We start from the raw sequence: 23,957 nt of genomic DNA on the forward strand, positions 1-23,957 counted from the left end.
GTTGTTGACGTGGAGCCGCAGCTGTGATTCGACATGGAGGTTGGTTGATGAGCCGGATGATTGCGTCTGGAGAAGTAGAGTGGTGAATCATCGTCGCTGTGGTGACGATGATTAATGTAATTACATGTTTATGATTCTGAAAAAAATATACTTCATAGAGATCTTTGTGTACGTTTTTTGGGCTATGTGTGAGTCTATGGGTCTCTATGTGAGTCTATGGGTTTCTTTGTGAGTCTACGGGTCTCTATGTGAGTCTCTGGGTCTCTATGTGCGTCTACGGGTCTCTGTGTGAGTCTACGAGTCTCTGTATGAGTCTCTGGGTCTCTATGTGAGTCTATGGGTCTCTACGTGAGTCTATGGGTCTCAGTGTGAATCGAGAGACATCTTCTTCATGCGGCTGAGGATGATGATGATGATGGTGCAGAACCACATCTGTGATTCTACGTGGAGGTGGTGGATGGGCCGGGTGATTGCGATCAGCAGCGGCGCGGAGCGGTGAATCACCATCGCTGCTGTGATGCTGCCCAAGCAGCGAAGCATTGGGCCACGTGTGTCCATCACGTGACAACTTCATTAATCGTCTGCGTCGGGTGGCGGATGTCTGTACGACACAACAATGTTCACTTACCTCTCTGTGACCCCCCCCCCCAAAAAAAACACGCCACGTATGTTGCCAACGTGCGTTCGCATTGCGTGTGTTTTTATTATTTTCAATTGCTGATTTTGTTGTTTCATTATATCGATATGTTTTTGTTTACCCCAGGAAGGCCGGCCGGCTAGCCGTGGGGTCACCGGGTCACGGGCGTGAGGCGTCCGGCGATGCCGTCGCGAGCAAAGCTGCAACGAGCCCGAGGCCCCGACGAGACAGCCTCCCTCGCGGGCGCCGCGCTCTGAGGGCGCCACTCCGATGGACCCTGGAATGACGCCCGGAGCTCCGTTCCTTGACGCCCGTGTTGTACTCCCTGCGAGAAGAACACCGCAGGGCCGTTACGTCGCCGTTCGCGGAACAATTCCGTTTCGCACGGCGGCGAGGTAGCTGACGCCCTCGTGATCGCTAACCACAACCCACCGCCACAACCACCGCCACTGCCGTCAATACCACAACCACCGCCAACACCACCGCCACCACTGCTATCACTACTACAACCACCGCCAACACCACCACCACCACTGCCACCACGAACACAACTGCCGTCACTATCACAACCGCCACCAGCACCAATCATCACCAACACCGCCACCACCAACACCACCAGCACCGCCACCACCAACACCACCAACACCGCCACCACCAACACCACCACCACTGCCACCACGAACACCACTGCCATCACTATCACAACCGCCACCAGCACCAACCATCACCAACACCACCAACACCACCAACACCGCCACCACCAACACCAACACCACCAACACCACCAACACCACCAACACCACCAACACCGCCACCACCAACACAACCAACACCACCAACACCACCCCGGCCACCACCAACACCAACACCACCAACACCACCAACACCACCAACACCGCCACCACCAACACCACCAACACCACCCCGGCCACCACCGCCGCCCGTGTGAAGACCCCAAGCTGTGAGCCCCCATCGATGTCTCGGTGGCCGCGTGCCCTCCGGGCGGCCGGGCGCTAGGTGGGTGGTGGGTGGTGGTGGGTGGTGGGTGGTGGGGGAGGAGGCGGTGGAGAGAACCCCGCCAGGAATTCGACGCCGCTCCGAGTGAACGGGAGGGGTACGCGGAGATCGATCCGATTGCGGGGTGGGGGCGTGGAGGGGAGAGAATAAAATCGATTTGCAAATCAAGAATGAAATTCAATGAAATAGCTACCTCCTCGATGAGCCGCGTCACCATACAATAATAACAATTATAATAATTACATCATCATCATTTAGTTACGGACCAATCAGTGACCAGGAATTGAACTGTACACTTCAGATCACGAGGCAAGCCCTCTGAACGCAGGCACTACCGAGTTGAATATTTACGTTGCACAGACAACAACAACAACAGCAGCAACAACAACAATAACAACGACGGCGCCTATGCCCCTGTGAGTCTGAAGACTGCTCCTGCTCGAGAGGGTCACGTGTCCTCGTCTTAGATAGAACGCTGCACTGGCCAGAGGGGACGCCTACTTGCTGTACTGCCATCGTTTGGCCAGCCTTGCCTGGGAGGTCTCACGCAGCATTCACAATTCGCTCTGCCAACTCCCACCGACCACCACCACCACCACCCACCCGAAGCGCTAGCTCCTGAGCTCAGCACTCCAAGTCACTAAGTGCGCACGACGAGACACCAGTTGCGAGGCACTCTGCGCTAGCAACAAGCAAGGCAGGCACTCGCATAGAGATGGAACTTTCTGCACGCTAGCAATAAGGCACTTAGACGCTAGCTCCTCGCCATGAGCCACTGAAGATGAGCAATAGACATTTTAGGCATTCGACGCGAGCAATGTACAATGTAGGCACTTGCCATAGGCACCAGCAATAGGCGTCATAGACACCGGGCACTAGCAATAGGCATTGCACAATAGGCGCCAGCAATAGGCACTGGCATATAACAATAGTCGCTGGTCACTAGAGATTCTGTGTGGATCAGTGTCACTTGAAGAAGAAGGGATATAGAAGTTAATTCTGTGAAATTCACTTGCACGGGCCGTTGTGTGTGGATCAGTGCCACTTGAAAACGAAGAAAGGAGCTCAGAAGTAGCTCTGTGACATCCGCTTCCACGGGTCGTTCTGAGCGGAGCAGAGAAGAAGAACGAGGAAGAAGCTTGTTGTTGTTGTTGCCGCCGCCATGCTGGCGAGGATGCGGCCTGGCCGCCGTGGCTCCCCCGCCACGCTGCTGCCGCTGCTGCTCGTGTCCACGGCGCTGGCCGTGACCACCATGGTGGCTCGCCTGGGCCGCGCCTCGGCCTGCCCGGCGCGCTGCGACTGCTCGCCCCACAACCGCTCGGTGGTCTGCCACCGGCGGCGCCTCGCCTCCATCCCCGAGGGGATCCCCACGGAGACGCGCTCGCTCGACCTCAGCAAGAACCGCATCCGGGCGCTGGCCGCCGACGACTTCGCCGCCTTCCCGCTGCTCGAGGAGGTCGACGTGAGCGAGAACGTGCTGGCGAGCGTCGAGGACGGCGCCTTCAACAACCTGCCCAACCTGCGCTCGCTGCGCCTGCGCAGCAACCGCCTCAAGCTCATCCCCCTGGGCGCCTTCGCGGGCCTGGGCAACCTCACGCACCTCGACATCAGCGACAACCGCGTCGTCGTCCTCCTCGACCTCATGTTCGCCGACCTGCGCAGCCTGCGCTCGTTGGACGTGGGCGACAACGAGCTGGTGTACGTGTCGCAGCGCGCCTTCGCCGGCCTGCACAGCCTCGAGCACCTGGCGCTCGAGCGCTGCAACCTCACCTCGGTGCCCGCCGACGCGCTCTCCCACCTGCACCGGCTGCTGTCGCTGCGGCTGCGCCACCTGGGCATCGGCGCCGTGCCGCCCTACGCGCTGCGCCGCCTGTCGCGCCTCAAGACGCTCGAGGTCGAGCACTGGCCCCTGCTCGAGGCGCTGGCGCCCAACAGCCTCTACGGGCTCAACCTGACGCGCCTCGCCGTCACGCACTGCAACCTGACGGCCGTGCCCTACGCGGCGCTGCGCCACCTCGTCTACCTGCGGCTGCTCGACCTCTCCTTCAACCCCATCGCGGCCGTCGAGGGCCGCCTGCTCGTGGACCTGGCGCGCCTCCAGGAGCTGCACCTGGCGGGCGCGCGGCTCGCCACCGTGGAGGCCCGCGCCTTCCACGGCCTCGGCCGCCTGCGGCTGCTCAACGTGTCGGGCAACCGCCTGGACACGCTCGAGGAGGCCGCCTTCCAGTCGGTGGCCAACCTCGCCGTGCTGCGCCTCGACGGCAACCCGCTCGCCTGCGACTGCCGCCTGCTGTGGCTGCTGCGCCGACGCCGGCGCCTGAGCTTCGACGGCGCGCAGCCGGCGTGCGCCGCGCCCGACGGCGTCCGCGGCTGGGAGTTCCGCAACTTCCCCGACGTCCTCCTGCCCGACTACTTCACCTGCCGCCGCCCGCGGATCCTCGACGAGGCCGGCGCCGCGGCCGCCGCGCCAGCCTCGTCGTCGGCGTCGTCGGCGCCGCCGTCCCCCGGGTCGTCGCCGTCGCGCTGGAGGAGCGCCGTGGTGGACGAGGGCCACAGCGCCGTGTTCCCGTGCCGCGCCGAGGGCGACCCGCCGCCCCGGGTCTTCTGGCTGTCGCCGCAGCGGGCCGCGCTGACGGCGCGGGGCAACGGCCGCATGCTCGTGTCGCCCGACGGCGCCCTGGAGGTGCGCTACGCGCAGCCGGGCGACGGCGGCGTGTACACGTGCGTGGCGGCCAACGCGGGCGGCAACGACACCCTGGCGGTGCGCCTCGCCGTGCGGGGCCACGCGGGGGCCGACCACTTCCTGCACATGGCCAGGACCACGCCGCTGGTGGACGGCGCGGCCAGGCCGGGCCACGGCGACAACGGCAGCTGGGACGACGACGGCGGCGGCAGCGGCGGCGGCGGGAGCGGCGACGTGGCGCTGCCGCACAAGAGGTTCCTGCTCAACCTGCAGACGGTGCTCGTGGCCACGGCCATGGGGTGCTGCTCCTTCCTGGGCGTTGTGCTGCTCTGCCTGCTGCTCCTGTTCGTCTGGAGCCGCGCCAAGGGGCGCGTGAAGAAGACCTTCGACGTGGGACACGTGCCACGCTGCAGCCAAGAAGGCGGCGGCGGCGGTGGCGCCGCCGAGCCGAGGACATTCAGCACCCGCATGATGTAGGAGGCGACCTGAAGAGAGCCACCGTTGTGACGTCGTCGCCGCCGTCGTTGTGACGTCATCGCCGTCGTCATTGGCTTCATCGCCACGATGATCGGCAGCAGCAGCATCAACACAGGAGTCGTCGTTCTATTTCTCATTTCCACTGTCACGGCACCAATGTGATCGTCAGTAGCAGTCAGAATGAGAATGTGTATTGACGCTGATGAGCTTGGAAGTTCCTTCTCGCAGATGTCCGGTGGGCAACGGCATCGTTGTTTCTCATCATCATCATCATCAGCAGCAGCAGCAGCAGCATCGGGCAATCATCAATGCGATCTTTATCAGCAGCAGCAGCATCGCTATGTCTCATCATCACTATTGTATAATCATCATGACTTCTTCATCATCATTATCATCGTGGGGTCGATAAAATAAGTACAACTTCGTAAGGCTACACTGCAATTATATTGCTGACTCTGTATGAACCCGCGTTGTAAAATCTTTAAATAAATCGTATAATAATAATGCTAAGACAGCCCGTACGTCCAGTAAAGCTTCACGCTGAGTCTCATTACTCATCGTTCAAGAGGGTCCTGCACGGAGATGTTTGGCACAATTTTAAATGACAATTTTATCCGATTTGGCTGGTCGGGTGTTGGAGGGTCTTTCCAATACAAATCTTGGCGGGATTCTCTTGAAAACGAGTCCTCTGAACTCAGCGAGGCTACAGTGGCTGAACAATACAAATACCAATACAGCAAGTCCTCGTTTAACGCGCTCGTCGTAGTAGATGCGTTCATAAAAAGTGCCGCGCGAATAAAAAAAACACTTGGCGAAAACCAACTCCCCATCGGTGATGTAACGACGACGACGTTTGTCGAGACGCGACGCGACCACGACCACGACGACAGCCGCGCACGCACGCGGTGAGATCGCGAGACACGTAACAGAGGGGACGTCACCACCACGTGACCGTATCACTCCGCGTTACCGCATCGCTGTGCACAGGCTCAGCCGTGGCGCCGCTCAATAAAGTAGTTCGTCGCAAATTGCTGAGAAACCGCGCCATAACGGTGCACGCGTTCCGTGTTGTAGCGGTGGACGCATTCCGTGTTATAACGATGGATGCGTTCCGCGTTATACCTGTGCACGCGTTATAACGGTGCCCGTTCCGCGTTATAACGAGGTTGGGGGGGGGGTGAGGCGCGTTCAGCCGTTGTGCTGGAAGCGTTCCCTAGAGGAAATCTAACGGCGCAAGGGTCAAACGCGGCGCTTCAAGCGGCGAGGAGGCGCCCTGCCTCTGTGTCTGAGAGTGTGTGTGTGAGAGTGTGTGTGTGTGAGAGTGTGTGTGTGTGTGAGCGTGTGTGTGTGAGTGAGTGTGTGAGTGATTATCGTATTTGCGGCTCAATTATAATTGGCGTGATTGCGCGCGCCACGCCAAGCCTTCCTGCAGGTGTGCGGACGTTGATGGGTCGTTCGGAATCACGAATTGCCGTCCTCGTCCGCGTGCTGCTGGAAGGGAAGAGAGATCGACGTGTCCCGTCCAATTGCTTTGACGCAACGTTTTTTTTAGTTTGAGTCGGCGTGATTCCATCGCCCTAATTTGCAAGGCCCTCCGTGCTGATTTTGTGACGATATTACATGTTTTAATTTGTAAATATGTTGATTCTGCGTAGAGATCTCCTCTCGGTAGCAAGGTCGTGGGTATTGTCAACTCAGCAATATCACCATCATCAGCTTCGCCACCAAACATCCATCATCATCAACATCATCAACATCATCATCATCATCCCAGACAACATCATGATCATCATCACCCTCACACATCCATCATCATCAACATCATCATCGTTCGTGCAGGCATCAACATTATTATTCATCACCACTATCAAGTATCAATCATCATCTTTAGCATCATTAATATTATCATCATCACCACAGACATCCTCATGATGATCATCACCACCAACAAACATCCATCATCATCATCATCGTTATTTTTTGGGTGTATAAAATGGATGGACTTGGCTCCGCCAGTGGAATGTACAATTTCCACCTGATAGCGCAGGGCATCAATGGTGTTCACGATCTCCTCTCGGGATCATTGTTAGTTTGTAAACCGTTGTTGGCATCCTTCGACGCCTCTTCAACACCGAAGCAGAGTCGTAGGCTTTCGCGACCAATACACTAAAACTTAAAATTATATTATTTGACCAAAGTGGAAGGCCCCAATGTGCTTCGCTGTTCTTTGTCGGAGGCGACGAGGCCATGCCAAGTGATAGCCCAACGAAGTGGCTCGTCACCGCGACGCGCGTGACGATGTTGATTCTGAACGTGGAGGGAAAAGCCGGTGGACCCGCAGAAAAATCCACGAGACCACGAGGAGAGAGAGAGACACGCAAACTCCACATATACAGCAGCAGCAGGCGTCAGGGTCAGGATCTAACCCATGACTTCCTATATACCAGGCGAGGGAGTTAACATTTCGCCTCCGTGGCGGAATATATATCACTAATATGATCCATAATAGAGGTTTTTTTAGTTTGGGTTTAGATCGCGTAAAATATCAATGTTGTGTCGTTAAACCCGCCACCACCCGACACGGCCCAGTAAGTAAGGGTTCGTCGCGCAAACAAAACGCGTGACAATGTAGTGACGACTTCACCCCCCCCCCCCCCCCCCCCATATCATCGCGGCTCGGCCGAGTGCTCCTGCAATGTGCTTATACGTAGGCAGAGCCGTCCCTAGGGGTGTCAACGGCGAATCGGGGCAATCGCCCCGGGCCCCGCAATTTATGGGGGGGGGGGGGGGTTGGCCGCCATTCAACGTCACGGCGTCAGATTGTTTTGCTATCGGTTTAGTATTGATGGTGTGGGGATGGGGGGGGGTCCACACTCGGGGGGATTTTCCCCGGGCCCCCCACTAATCCATCATCCCCCCCGCCCCCCTCCTATGGACAGCCCTGTACATAGGGGTTGTTGTTGTTGTTGTGTGTGTGCTCTAAAGATGCGCCCATCAGAAGAAGATGGTATGATGATGGTGGTGGTGGTGATGATGATGGTGCGTATGCGTGTGTGTGTGAACGTGAGCCTGTGTAGTCCGCACACGCTTCACCAAGCGTAGCACGCGTCCCATTGCGAGAACTCATCGGCAAAGCGATTTCGAACCGGCGGCACGAACACCGCCGACTCGCTCATGTATTGTCGCTCGTGCGCGTTTGTGTGCTGCGTTGCGGAGAGCGGTGGCGCAGCGGTTAGCGCACTTCGCGACACAAACCCGGCGAACCGAGTCCAAGTCCCCGCTGGCGACCAAAGACGGTGACGAATATATAACAAAAAAACCCGGTCCTTGGCCTCCTCCCCTAGGTCGACTCAGCCTTAAACGAGTTCCCTGCTGCGGTGTGAGTAAACATCGGCACTGCGGAGAGACAAAGGCGGCCGTGCGTGGTGCCGGCCACCCACCCCCTCGTGTTCCGTGCCAGCCCTTCATCGGTGCTGCTACTCGCTCAGAGCACTTGCCCCAGCAGTCTGTAGAGGCTATACGGGGGATCTTTGTATTTGTGTGCAAAATTAAACTGGGTCTCGTCATCATCATTATCATCCCTTCGGACCGATAAAATAAGCACCACATTGTTCTTGGAAGTCGCCGGGTGATGTAATATTTAATAATTCGTTGTTATATTTCAATATGTATCGTCTGGGCCCTTTGCCATAGGACCGTGGAATTGCCGCAACCGGCTCGGAGCGGACTGGTCACGTTAAAAATAAACGAAACAAGAGAAAAAGCGTGCACACAAGACCATCATCTGAATTTGTATTCACACCGAAGGGATCCGATGTGCTCTGAAGTGCTTTATCACAGACGTCCAGCAAATCAAAGGCGCAGCCCTGCAAGTGCCCGCTCGCGCCACCGCTGTCTGAAGGAACCTCCACTTCGAGGAAGCTCTCTCGATGTCTCTCAAGAGACCCCCCCCCCCCCCACCCACTCTCTCTATAGAGGGCACCTTGGCCTACTCTTCCACAACAGCCAGACGTCTTGAAAGAGCTGCAAGTATCCCACATTTTGCCCCACCACCGCATCGACTGCTCCTGGGTGGACAGAAGCCGCCGTGACACGGAGTCGAACCGGCGACTCTCTGGACACTGAAACCCCCCAGGGTGCTGGCATCGTCGCACGCTCAGAGGCGCCGCTCGGCGCTTGCAGATGCCGCTTCTGCGGCCGTCTGTAACGCTCTCCCCTCCGATATTTAGGAAGCCCCTGGGGGGCTATGGTGCGCTTTTAAATCATCGTCATCGTCGTCTAGATGGACAAACTCATTTGTTTAGAACTGCTTGCTGTGTTTAGGTTGCCGTCCTTTCACCGCACCTACGGTGAGCACGGTTGGCTACGTATGGTGCGAAAGAAGTTCAACATACACACATACATACACACATACACACATACACACACACATACATACACACATACACACACACATACACACACATACATACACACATACACACACACATACATACACATATACATACACACACATACATACACACATACAAACACACATACACACACACATACATACACACACATACATACACACATACACACACACATACATACAACAACAACAACCGCCATTCGCCACTAAGTGGCGGTGACGTCACCACGACGCTTGTGCCAGGCCATGTGCACCCTGAGGCCACGTGAAGTGTCGAACGCCCGCTGGCAGGAGGTCACGGGGCAGACCCAGGTGCCACGGGTCGACTGACCGAGATGACCGATATGACCGAGATGACTGGCTGATGCACCACCTGTGCCCCCTACTGTGCCAACTTGCTGTGCTTTAGCCACCCGGCGCTCCGCTCGTTGTTGTGAGCGTCGCTCCTCCGCCCTCCGTTGATGTTGGAGGGCGACTGCCTCCAACTGCCCAGCAGCGTCCTTCACGAGCCTCCTCCACTGAGGCCGATCTTGACACCGCTGGTACCAGTCATCGGCAAGTCCACTCAGCTCCACGTCCTCCTGTACCACATCACTCCATCTCTTCTCTAGCCCGTGCCGCGCCCGTTTAGCCCCCTCGATCCGGCCGAACAAAAGCTGTTTAGGCATGCGGTTGCTGGGCATGCGGGCTACATGACCCAGCCAACGCAGCCTTGCCTGCCGGAGGAGCTCACTGATGGGACTTTGCCCAGATCTTTCAAGGACTTGTGAGCTCCTCACACAATCCAGCCTGGTTAAACCCAGGATGGATCGTAGGCAGGCCAGCCTAAATGTTTCCAACCGGCGAAGATGCTCCACTAGGGGGGTCCACGTTTCGCAAGCGTAGAGAAGGGAGGGAATGACCGTGGCCGAGAAGACCTGAAGCTTCGTGCGGAGCGACAGACCAGGTAGCTTCCACACAGCGTTACGCAACCGATGAAAAGATATTGCCGCTCGACTGATTCGGTGTGAGACCTCTGCTGATAAACTGGAGCCGGTCATAAGCACACTGCCCAGGTATGGGAAACTCTCCACTCTCTCCACAACTGCCCCATCACCAATTGGGAGTTGTGGGGGTGGAGTGTCCGATGGTACAAAATACCCAGGCAGGTGCTTAGTTTTGGTGGGGCTGATGGTAAGGCCCCACCTCTTAGTGGCACGCTCCAGTCTCAGCAGCAGCGTCTCCAACTCCTCCTCTGAATGAGCAGCTATTACCAAATCATCGGCATACATAACGTGGTTGACCAATAGGGAGCCATCCCTTGATCGCACCCGGGCGTCGATCAGCCTCCCATTATATCTGTACCAAATGGAAATTCCCCCGGTACAGTTATTGAAGGCTTCACGAACTACGCAGTCGAAATAGATGTTAAATAATGTGGGAGCCAAAGGACATCCCTGTCGCACCCCAAGGTGTACAGGGAAAGGCTCCGACTCCCGGCCACGTAGTTTTACCCGGGCCCGCTCACCATCATGAAGGTCCTTAATGATCGTGAGCAGAGGGTCAGGGACTCCGAAAGCACGAAGAACAACCCAGAGCCCAGTCCTACTGATGGTATCATAGGCCTTGACCAGGTCAATAAAGCAGAGATGTAGGTCTTTTTGGAATTCCCTACACCTCTGCTGTAGCAGACGGACAGAAAATATGGCATCTGTGCAGGACCGCCCTTTCCTGAAACCGCATTGGGGCTCCGCAAGCCTCTCCTCAGCGTGCCTAGCAAGGCGATGTTGAATAATCCTTGCCAGGACCTTACCCGGCACACTGAGGAGTGAGATGCCCCTGTAGTTGTTACAGTCGGTACGGTCTCCCTTCTTAAAGAGGGGGACCACCAGGGCATCCTTCCAGTCCTGCGGAACCCGTCCAGTGGTCCAGACTGTTGTTATGATGTCATATAGGGCAGTCTGTGCACAAACGCCACCCTCCCTCAGCATTTCGCTTGGGAGATCATCTCTGCCCGGTGCCTTCCCTGGTCTCAGACTCCGGATCGCCCTCAGTACTTCCTCAACAGCTGGCACCTCAGCCAGCCACTCACAGGGGGTGACCTCTTCCAATATTTGAGGCACCGCAGCCTCAGCAGGGTTATCCCCACTTTGTGCTATGATGTTTTCCTGGCTGAGAGATTTTCCCTCCCCCAGGACCTCACAGAAATGCTCAGCAAATCTGCAAACCTGTTCCTGGGGGTCGGAGATTGGATCACCGTTTTTTCCTCTAATGATGGTAATAGGTGTGGCGCTGCAGGTTACTTTTTTGATGGAGTTAAATAGTGATTTGTGATCGCGGGCCACTGAGGCAGACTCTATCTCCTCAGCAACCCGCGACCACCACCCATCCTTACAGCGCCTTACGGCTCTCCGAACCTCCGAGCGAAGGCTGCGGTAAACCTCCTCATTCTCTGACGTGGGATGCTGTAGGCGATGAGAGTGGGCCTGTCGCTTTTTCTCAATTAACCTGAACACCTCCTCCGTCAGCCAGGGTTTCTGGGGAGGTCTGGACCGCGTACCCAAAGCAGCCATTGCGGCTGCATGAGTCACAGTCTTAAACCTCGCCCATTTACCCTCGACATCAGGTGGAGTGGGGGATGATGCCAACCCCAGCTGCAAGCGATGATGAAATTCTCGCTTGCAACTTTCATCAGCTAACTGAGACCAGGCCACTTTTGGTTGGAATGGGATCTTGGGTGTACACCCACCACCGGAGTGGAAGAATAGCAGGCGCATCTTACAGATGACTAGTCGATGGTCAGAGGGCAGATCAGCTCCACGGTAGGTCCTGGTGTCAAGGACATGGGCTCGCATCCGCTGGTCCGTCACTATGTAGTCCAGCACATGTTCTTGCTTGGACCCGGCATGTATCCATGATGTTGTGTGGATGCGCCGATGCCGGAAGAGCGTGTTGGTAATTACAAGCCCATGGGCTGCACAAAAATCTAGCAGCCTCCTACCGTTATTATTGAGCTGATCTGGCCCATGCCTTCCAATCACTCCAGACCAGGTGTCAGCATCATGACCAACTCGGGCATTGAAGTCACCCAACAAGATGACTCTGTCCCGAGTGGCCACTTTAGCCAGCACCTGTGACAGGAGGTCATAGAAAGCGTCTGACTCATCGGCTTTGCCTGCATCCCTCCACGGATGTTCGTCTTCGGTGGGGGCATAAGTAACCACGACCACCACTCCTCGCCTCTGATTGATGGGAAGGCGAGCCCAAAGTAGCCTGGGGCTTACAGCTTCCCACACCTCACCGCCACGCTCCCACGCCCCCTTCATTCTTTTGTTCAGAAGAAGAGCCACACCCTGTTGTTTGGCAGTCTCCTGCCCCGAGTAGAGGACTGTCCACCCCTCATGGTGGCAGGATCCAGAACCAGTCCACCGGACCTCCTGAATGCCACAGAGATCCAGACGGTACCGGTCCAGCTCCCGACAGAGGAGTGGCAGCCTCTCCTCCGCAGTGAGCGTTCGAACATTCCACGTGGCCATCCGCAATGGTTTTTCGTTGTTTCTGGAGGAGCCCCGAGGGTGAAAATTCAATCTCCTGGCTCCGCCAAATGGGGTTTGGCCAGGAGACGTCATAAAAGCCTGACCCCCCGGGGCCTCCGGCACAAGCTTATTAGTTACAGGTCTATGTTTACTTCGTAGTTTAGTGGTGGTTAATTGAAGGTGGAGGGGTTACCAGCCCCTCGCACCCGTCCAGAGCCCCCGTTTAGCCACTGTGGTGGCCACAGACGCCATGAGGGGAGAGGCCAATGGGCATTGGCCCTCCCCCCACAGCACTGCCCACGACAGTGTTGCCCGTCCGGCACCGCGAGGAGGTAGGAGGTTGTTTTGCCGGACGCACATACACACACATATACACACATACACACACAGATACACACATACATACACACATACACACATATACACACACATACACACACATACACACACACATACACACATATACACACACATACACACACACATACATACACACATACATACATACACACATACACACATACATACACACATATACACACATACACACACACAGATACACACATACATACAAACATACACACATATGATGATGATGATGTTGGTGGTGATGGTGGTGGTGATGATAATGATGGTGGTAGTGATGATGATGGTGACGGTGGTGGTGAGGATAATGATGGTAGTGATGGTGGTGGTGATGATGATGATGTTGGGGGTGATGGTGATGATGGTGGTGATGGTGATGATAATGATGGTGGTGGTGGTGGTGTTGATGATGATGATGGTGGTGGTGATGGTGATGATAATGATGGTGGTGGTGGTGATGGGAGGGGGGAGATTCCCAATGTGAAGAAGTACGAGGGGAATAAGCAGAGACAAGTGAGATGACCTGCGGTGTGGTGAGTGGGTGGGTGAGTGAGTGTAGTTGTTGTGACCTGCGGTGTGGTGAGTGGGTGGGTGAGTGAGTGAGTGTAGTTGTTGTGACCTGCGGTGTGGTGAGTGGGTGGGTGAGTGAGTGTAGTTGTTGTGACCTGCGGTGTGGTGAGTGGGTGGGTGAGTGAGTGTAGTTGTTGTGACCTGCGGTGTGGTGAGTGGGTGGGTGAGTAAGTGGTTAGGTAAGTGGGTGAGTGAGTGTAGTTGTTGTTGTGACCTGCAGTGTGGTGAGTGGGTGGATGAGTGAGTGGGTGAGGGAATGGGTGAGTGGGTGAGTGGTTGGGTGAGTGGATGGGTGAGTAGGTGAGTGGTTGTGTGAGTGGTTGGGTGAGTAGGTGAGTGGATGGGTGAGTGGGTGAGTGGTTGGGTGAGTGGGTGGGTGAGTGGGTGGGTGAGTAGGTGAGTGGTTGGGTGAGTGGTTGGGTGAGTGGGTGGGTGAGTGATTGGGTGAGTGGGTGTGTGAGTGGGTGAGTGGTTGGGTGAGTGGTTGGGTGAGTGGGTGGGTGAGTGGTTGGGTGAGTGGGTGTGTGAGTGGGTGAGTGGTTGGGTGAGTGGGTAGGTGAGTGGGTGAGTGGGTGGGTGAGTGAGTATGAGTGTAGCTGTTGTGACCTGCAGTGTGGTGGGTGGTTGGGCGATGCTGGGTGGTGGTGGTGGTGGTGTTTGAACACAGAGCACGGATGAGATTAAACATTCGGCGTGGTCGGATCCGAGTGCTCGACACGTCCCGAGCACTCTGGGAGTGACCGCGTGCTCGGTAGCGGTGACGGTTGACAGAGGGAGGGGGCGTGACGGACAAGCCACACCCACTGCTGCCGTCACGTGGTCCACGTGCGTCACAGACTCGCCCCACAGCGGTGGTGGTCCAGATGTCTCGTGACAACCCCCCCCCGGCTCCACCCAATTATTTTTCTTCTTTTGCATATTCATTTCTGTTCTAAATGAACCCCACTTCATTATTTCAGATGTGGTCGGTACGTACGAGTTCATTGGACTGTGGGAGAACGGCTTTACAGTGCGCGTACAGGAAGATGTTCAAAATGAGTTTTTCGTGAAAGATTTAACGACGACGACGAGGATGATGATGATGATGACGATGCTACTGAATAAAAGTGATATTGCTTACATGACATTACACACCCACTGGTGTACACAAATACTATTGTATGAAGTTCAGAGGGGGGGGGGGGGGGGGTCACAAGACATATGGACCGCCCCTGTGCGTGTGCAATTCAATTTCCTAACCCCGCTCTCCATGAAATAAACTCTCCTGTTTTATCCACGTGCTCGCGTGACAGTATATGTACATTTATATATATTTGTATGTCGTGTCCGTGTTGTCACTGAAATCAACATCGTTTCGTTCCCGTAGGAGTTTTGCGGAAGAATTGAACGACACAAATAATTAATCAATCTACGAATTTATTAATGAGGCGACCGGTTGATTATGCAACACATTTATTGATTAATTGACGACTTAATTAATCATTCCCACAATGCATTGTGCACAGCAACATTTAAATAATTTAACTTTTGAATACAAATTGATTTATTTTAACCGAAATACTTCGTGTGATTGCTGACGAGTTCGTGCGTTTGTCAAGAGTCGCGATTGTGCCACTATTCACATGCCAATTTTTTCTTATTTGTTCATCAGAAAACATCAACGCCCCGTGGTGTCTAGTAGAGTCTCCAACACGTATCACCCACTCCGCCTCTCCGGAGTCGTTGTTTGTGAGACACGAAGAAGGGGTTATTGCCCAACATGTCGCAATTTACTTGAAAGCTCGTTCGGTGACATTCTGCTGCGAGTGCCCGCAGTCGATGTTGTGACTGGCAAGAGCATCGCCGGTCGAAACTCATGGGGGGCCCGGGGGGAGCCTCCCCCCCCCCCCCGGGAGCCCCCCCCCCACCCCCCTTGTTCAAGATGCAAACTAAAGCAAAGCCGTGCCCCGCGCTCACGGCACCACGCAGCGGGACTCCAGCGTGCCGACGATGCTCCACAGCGAGGGAGAGCTCTTTGTCGTGGTGATGATGATGACGATGACGGCGACATACTTGTTGTCGTTAATTAGCCCAGGCCGTCTGCGTTTGCACTTGGAGCTTAGCTTAATTTACTTTAATTAGACACCAGCTCAAGTGCAGAGACCCTGCGACGAGACGTGAAAGCACGTAGTGGATCTACATTGTGGATTATTAATGTTTCATTCCTCCTCCTCGCCTTCATTAGACTTCTCTCGTTAATTGTTAATGGGATTGATCAAAGATAGTTAACCCGAGTGATGCCCCGCACCCATGGATTGTGTTCGACAATGCTGCGCGTTTCAGTGAAATATTTTTTTAATAAAAATAGCTCAACTCACATAGGTGAATAATGCATAATTAATCATTGTTAAGAGCAACAAATGTGGGTCACACGTTTAACGATTGGGCTGGGATCCGTGGGTCTCTCTCCAGCAACGCAGACAACGACGCTGCTGCTGCTGCTGCTGCAGCTGAATGAGTCTTGACATTGGCCGGCCACGTTCTGTACACCACGTGGAGCGGGGGTGTACGACACACAACGTTTTACCTGCACGGCGATCTGAATCATGATCATCATCATGATCATCCACCAACAAATGTGCACAGGTTCACGTCGCGTTATGCGGTAGTAGTAGATGCGTTACAAACACGGGCGCACAAAGCTTGTCGAGTAGCACACACAGAGCACACACACAAAGCACACACACAGAGCACACACATAGCACACACAGAGCACACACATAGCACACACAGAGCACACACAGTGCACACGCAGAGTACACAGAGTACACACTACACACACACACAGAGTACACACACATTACACAGAGTACACACTACACACACACAGAACACACACACAGTACACACAGAGTACACACTACACACAGCACTCACAGAGCACACACACAGAGCACACACAGTACACAGAGTGCACACAGTACACACACACTATACACACAGAGCACAGACACAGAAGACAGAGTACACACTACACACACACAGTACACAGAGTACACACACTCCACACACAGAGTACACAGAGTACACACACTACACACACAGAGTACACACACAGTACACACTACACACACAGTACACAGAATACACACTACACACAGTACACACTACACACAAACAGTACACACACACTATACACACAGAGCACACACACTACACAGAGTACACACTACACACACAGTACACACAGTACACACTACATACAGCACACACACAGTACACACAGATGACACACACATTACACAGAGTACACACTACACACAGAGTACACACACACTACACACAGATGACACACAGTACACACAGATGACACACAGAGTACACACGCACAGTACACACAGTACACACAGTACACACGCACAGTACACATAGTACACGCACAGTACACGCAGCACACGCAAGGCAAGGCGTCACGTGACGCAATGCAGGACGTTACGAACCCGGCGGCCTGAGTTCGACTCCACGGCCAATATCAGTGACGAACATGCGAATGGTTCCTGAGCCTCTAGATCGACTCGGCCTTTTAGATGAGTACTCGGTACGGTGCGGAATGCATCACCACCATCACCACCATCACCGTCACCATCATCATCACACGACTTCTATATAAAGACTAATCTACAAATCAGCAGGGAACACCAAATAATTTGTCAGCACATTTGAATTAAACGGAGAATCGGCTTTTATTATTATTATCACAATTTTAAAAACGTAATGAACGTCTGCCCCCCCCCCACCGAAGGCTGTAGACACACGTGGCGCTGTTTGCCGGTCGGCAATTAGTCCCCGACTCCCCGATGTGCGACTCGCAAATGTGAACACCTGCAGCAGAGAGGGCCACGTGGGAGAGGGGGGGGGGATGACGCAGACACCTTGAAATAATCACCAGCAACACACACACACACACACGCAAACACTCCACGTGTTTGCGTGTTTGTGTGTGTACATACATAAACAGCAGTTTAACACGTCGGCTTTCGCGACCGATATTATTCCTAATGAAGGTTTTTGGGTTAGATCGCGTTAAGTATGAATGTGTCGTGACCCTCCACCACCCGACAGAGCCAGGAAGGGGTTTGTCACGTAAACAACGCGCCAATTAGTGTGCTACTCCAGCCCACGGGTGTGTTGGAGAGTAGATCCGGTGTGTGGATTTACGGTGCGTTCTGGAGGGGCCCCAGTCGCACGCCCACCACGACTCCTCCTGGAGACATTTCAATGTTTCCATCTGCGCGTCACCGGGTGTCAGCTGCTGCTGCTGTTGACGCGCCTTGTGCAGTGCGGATGACGTACAGGGCGGACCGTGAGCAGCTTCGTGGAAGATCATGGGCGGAGTTTGCGGGGGGCGGGGGGGGGGGCACGTAAAGCCCCTCCCAAGCTGGGCACCTTTATTAATTAGTTTTCAGTAATTTACAATTAAGATTTAAAATAAATTCACAATGTGCACCCGCGATTCCTAGCAAAGCGAACCACTGCCAGCCCAAATATAGAAGTCAAACTCGGCTTTTGTGGAAGATCCGGTCATCGTCATCATCTTCGCCTTTTACGCGGCGTTTTTTAAATGGCTCGGCAACTCACAAGCGCCCGAACAATTCCGTCTCCCCTCGAGACAGCGAGACGAGGGGCTCCCCCACTGGCAGCTGCCCTTGTGCATCAGCCAGTCGAGCGGCAGTGATTACCGCTGTGTGTTTGTGTGGCCCCAAGTTCGGCGAGCAACGGTGTTGCGTTAGCGCTACGAACTCGGCGACCCGGTCACCAACACTCATTGACGATTATCTAAACCCGTTCTTGGGCCTCCCCTAGGTAGACTCAGCCTCAGATGAGTACCTAATGCGCTGTTTTAAAACAACAACAAAACATCGGCGCCCGGATGTGCTGTGCCCGCATTCATTGGTGCTGCGAATCACGAACAGCACTTGCCCCAACGGTATGTTAAGGCTATCCGGGGGATCTCTTTGTATGTACATTTAACTTTTTGTCGCACCGCACGCGGTGCAAATATATGTTCTTCTTGTTGACCACATTGGGGCCATGACGCTGCCACACAATGGCCTGTTCATTTCGAACGACGCCACGGGGACTCATTAAAGTCGAATGTGAAGCACACACAACGTCGTGTGCATATATATGTAAATATCTTTTAAACGAGCTTGCAAGTCGAGGCTTCCGCTCACGTGTTCATAAATTACTCCGGGAGGAATTCTCCATGACATCCCCAAGAAGCCGGGAACCGTGCGGAGCGCGTGACCTTACCCAGCTCAGGCAATTCCCCAGGTCACGTGAAGGTGACGGACACCGTTAGCCATGGCAGCGCTGCAAGGCAATGCAGGGCAATGGTCGTGTTTGTTTTTGTGTGTGTACACGCTACGTACGACGTGTATTTGTGTGCACGCTGAACTTCTTTGGCGCAGATACGTAGCCGAACTCGTGCTAATCGGAGGTGCCGGGGGGAAGGACGATAAAAAATAATCACGCGAAACGCATACTCTTTGGTTCTTTCGATAAATTCGCGTAGGTAGAAAATAAAATAAAAAATAACAAAATCACGACGTTTCGAAGGCAACACAAGCTTCCGTCATCAGGTGGGACAACCACAGCAAACATGTTTTTTTTCACTGTAGTGGGCTGAGAGAGCTGTATGTGACAAGCAAAACATAGTTTTCAAAGAGTAGTTTTAAACCGCAAGTATTACACATGACACCGTAATGTCCAAAAGCCCGGAGTCTCTCCCCCCGCCCCCCAAAGCGCGGGGCCTGTGGCGCTCGCCCTGATTCGCCAAGCGCCCTCGGAACGGCTCTGAGTGTGGGGGTCAGGGGGGGGGTCAGGGGGGGGGGGTGAGATGATTCAGAAACTTTTCCCCTCCCTCCAATCGCTTCAATTGCCGCGCCAGGAGATGGAATCTCACCGACGGCCTCTGGGTGACTTGCTCTGGTTCCGAGTTACCGTCACACCGTCCCTCCCTCCATCCCTCTCTCTCTCTCAGCGCTAATTAAATTGCATTGAATTCGAGATTAATTTGTCATAGTTAAAACTTAATGAACAAAAACTATTCTCAGTCGCTCGATACGGAGCTACAACATTCAAGGAATCGACCCACGGCTCGCAAATAAATCCCCTGGCTGGGGCGCTGTTTATTATTATATTCACAAAGAACCACGTCTTCTCGAAATCCCAGGACGACGACGACAACGACGATGATTATGATGATGGTGATTTTTTTTCATATTCCAACAAAGCAAAGGCAGAGAACGCACGTGGCGAGGTTCCAATCGGGAGATCGTTGTGGCCTGAAGCCCAGAGGAGACGAAACGGGCCGAATGTGGAGAATCATCCGTGCACCCATTTCAAACCTTTTAAACATCCTGCATCAGCAGCTTCCCCCCTCGTGTTTCACCTGATGACGATTGCTTGCGTTGCGATCCAAACGTCGTGATATTTTTATTATTTTTTATTCACTTCATTTTTTTTTTACTGTTCTATCTACGTGACTTTACCGAAAGACCCAATAATGTGAATTCCTAAAGTCACGAAAGCTTTAAGTCGAGATTTAGCCCACACACACTTTGCGATGTCACCGCTTCCTGCTGGCGAACCAGATGGAGATTCGTCCACACGCTTTGCTGTACTTTATCAATATTCTGATTCGGAAACGAGTGGGAGGACGGGGGGGGGGCACTTCGGGTGAACACAACACGGATAATTGTTCCTGTAACCAGTGAAAAGAATGCTCTTTTGCCTCGCCCCAAAGATCAAAGACAAAGATCCCCCGTATAGCCTGTAACAGACGGTAGGGGCAAGTGCTATTAGCGAGCACCTATGAAGGCCGGAACGGTACACCAAGGGGTTAGTGGCCAGCACCACGCCCGACCGCCTTTGTCTCCCCAGTGGCGATGTTTACACACCGAACCAGGTACTCATTTGAGGCTGAGTCGACGTATGGGAGGCCCAGGACCGGTTCAGATAATCGTCACTGATGTTGGCCGTGAGCGGGAATCGAACCCGGGTCGCCAGGTTCGTAGTTCAGCGTAGCGCAAACCGCAACACCACCGCTCCCTGCACACACACTCACACACTCACACACACTCATACACACACACTCACACACACTCACACACTCACACACACTCACACACACTCTCACACACACACTCACACACATTCACAACAACAACAACCGCCATTCGCCACTCAGTGGCGGTGACGTCACCACGACGCTTGTGCCAGGCCAAGTGCACCTTGAGACCACGTGAAGTGTCGAACGCCCGCTGGCAGACCCAGTTGCCAAGGGTCGACTGACTGAGATGACCGAGATTACTGGCTGATGCACCACCTGTGCCCCCTACTGTACCAACTTGCTGTGCTTTAGCCACCCGGCGTTCCGCTCGTTGTTGTGAGCGTCGCTCCTCCGCCCTCCGTTGTTGCTGGAGGGCGACTGCCTCCAACTGCCCAGTAGCGTCCTTCACGAGCCTCCTCCACAAAGGCTGATCTTGACACCGCTGGTACCAGTCATCGGCAAGTCCACTCAGCTCCACGTCCTCTTGTACCACATCACTCCATCTCTTCTCTAGCTCGTACCGCGCCTGTTTAGCCCCCTCGATCCGGCCGAACAAAAGCTGTTTAGGCATGCGGTGACTGGGCATGCGGGCTACATGACACAGCCAACGCAGCCTTGCCTGCCGGAGGAGCTCACCGATGGGACTTTGCCCAGATCATTCAAGGATTTGTGAGCTCCTCACACAATCCAGCCTGACACTCACACACACACACACTCATACACACTCATACACACTCACAAACACACACTCACACACACACTCACACACATTCACACACACACACTCACACACTCTCACACACACACTCACACACACATTCACACACACTCACACACTCACTCACACACTCACACACTCACATACACTCACACACACACTCACACCCCGAGGGAAATAACCCCCCATCGCAAAAACAATGTCATTCTAAACAAGACGAATAACCACGGTGGTAATTAGTGTGCGTGTGTGGGGGTAATCCCCCTCCTTTTGCGCAATGTGCAGAAATTACAACGTGAAAAGTTGGCGTGAGAATTGAAAAAATGCGATCGAGCAAAATCTGTTGAATAACGAAGGGGTGGATTTCGATTTAAAGCTTTCGTGACTGCAAGATAACGAAGGGGTGGTGGAGTGGGCAGCGCTATGAACCCGGCGACCCGGGTTCGATTCCCGCTCACGGCCAACGCCAGTGACGATCATATCTGAACCGGTCTTGGGCCTCCCTTGGGATCGACTCAGCCTCGAATGAGTACCTGGTGCGGTGCGTAATGACATCGCTCCAAGGAAGACAAAGGCGGCCGGGCGAGGCGCTGGCCACCCACCCCTCGTAGAGGTGCTACTCGCTTACAGCACTTGCCCCAACAGTCTGTGATGTCCATACGGGAGATCTTTTTTTTTGCACACGCGTGTGTATGTGTGCGTGTATGTGTATGTGCGAAACGCGGACCCCCCTAATCGAGCATCTTCGCCGGTTGGAAACATTTAGGCTGGCCTGCCTACGATCCATCCTGGGTTTAACCAGGCTGGATTGTGTGAGGAGCTCACAAATCCTTGAAAGATCTGGGTAAAGTCCCATCGGTGAGCTCCTCCGACAGGCAAGGCTGCGTTGGCTGGGTCATGTAGCCCGCATGCCCAGCCACCGCATGTCGAAACAGCTTTTGTTCGGCCGGATCGAGGGGGCTAAACGGGCGCGGCACGGGCTAGAGAAGAGATGGAGTGATGTGGTACAGGAGGACGTGGAGCTGAGTGGACTTGCCGATGACTGGTACCAGCGGTGTCAAGATCGGCCTCTGTGGAGGAGGCTCGTGAAGGACGCTACTGGGCAGTTGGAGGCAGTCGCCCTCCAGCAACAACGGAGGGCGGAGGAGCGACGCTCACAACAACGAGCGGAGCGCCGGGTGGCTAAAGCACAGCAAGTTGGCACAGTAGGGGGCACAGGTGGTGCATCAGCGAGTCATCTCGGTCATCTCGGTCAGTCGACCCGTGGTACCTGCTGGGTCTGCCCCGTGACCTGCCGTCGGGCGTTCGACACTTCGCGTGGCCTCAAGGTGCACATGGCCTGGCACAAGCGTCGTGGTGACGTCACCGCCACTTAGTGGCGAATGGCGGTTGTTGTTGTTGTAGTATATGTAGGAGCGGTAGCGGAGTGGATAGCGTACTGTGCCACTGGTGTTCGTGGCGATTATCTGAACTTGTGCTGGGCCTCCCCTAGGTCGACTCAGCCCGATATGAGTACCTGCTGCGGCGTGTAGAGCACGTCGCCACTGGGGAGACAAAGGCGGTCGGGCGTGACGCCGGTCACCCACCACTCGTCTCCAGTGTCAGCCCTTCATAGGCGCTACTCGCTAACAGCACTTGCCCCAAAAGTCGATCGAGGCTATACGGGAGATATTTGTCTCTCTTGTCATCCTGTCCGCGAGACATTGCCACTGATCGTACGAACCACGTACGGTGCGAAAAAAGTCGAACGTAGTTACAACGACAAAGATCCCCCGTGTAGCCTTAACAGACTGTAGGGGCAAGTGCTGTTAGCGAACAGCACCTGTGAAGGCCGGAACGGCACGCGAGGGGGTGGTTGGCCAGCATCACGCCCGACCGCCTTTGTCTCCCCAGTGGCGATGTTTTTTTTAATAAACCGGACGATTTGAGGCTGGGTCGACCTAGGGGTGGCCCAGGACCGGTTGAGATCATCGCCACCGGTGTTAGCCGTGAGCGGGAATTGAACTCGGGTCACCAGTTTCGTAGCGTAGCGCGCTAGCGGCTACACTGCCGCTCCAACGAACACACAACGTACACACAACGTACACACAACTTTCACACAACGTTCACACAACGTACACACAACGTACACACAACGTACACACACACAAGCATGGTGTGCTTCTAGTAACGCTTATGCGATTCTAATCCCGCACCTCTGATTAGCGCGGTTGGCTACGTACGGTGCGAAAGAAGTTCAAAGTACGTACGACGATCGTGAGCACGGCGATGCTGGGCGGCGGTGAGTGTACGAAATCAAAATTACGAAGCGTCACATAATAACCACTGATTCAGTGGTAATCTACACACCGCACATCACCATCGTTACCACTCCACTACACATCATCATCATCATCATCACTCCACCACACATCACCATCATCATCACTCCTCCACACATCATCATCACCATCACCACCACACATCA

At 54.4% G+C, this 23,957-nt stretch overlaps 1 protein-coding gene across 1 annotated transcript; it reads left to right on the plus strand.

The window, feature by feature from the left end:
- Positions 1–1,770: 1,770 nt before the first annotated feature.
- Positions 1,771–5,632, plus strand: LOC144736171 (leucine-rich repeat and immunoglobulin-like domain-containing nogo receptor-interacting protein 1). Its single transcript, XM_078618756.1, has one exon. The coding sequence runs from the start codon at positions 2,817–2,819 to the stop codon at positions 4,812–4,814; it is 1,998 nt and encodes a 665-aa protein (XP_078474882.1). The 5' UTR covers positions 1,771–2,816; the 3' UTR covers positions 4,815–5,632.
- Positions 5,633–23,957: the final 18,325 nt, after the last annotated feature.

This window comes from Lampetra planeri, chromosome 59 (assembly GCF_965212315.1).
Source record: "Lampetra planeri chromosome 59, kcLamPlan1.2.h2, whole genome shotgun sequence".
NCBI lineage: Eukaryota > Metazoa > Chordata > Hyperoartia > Petromyzontiformes > Petromyzontidae > Lampetra > Lampetra planeri.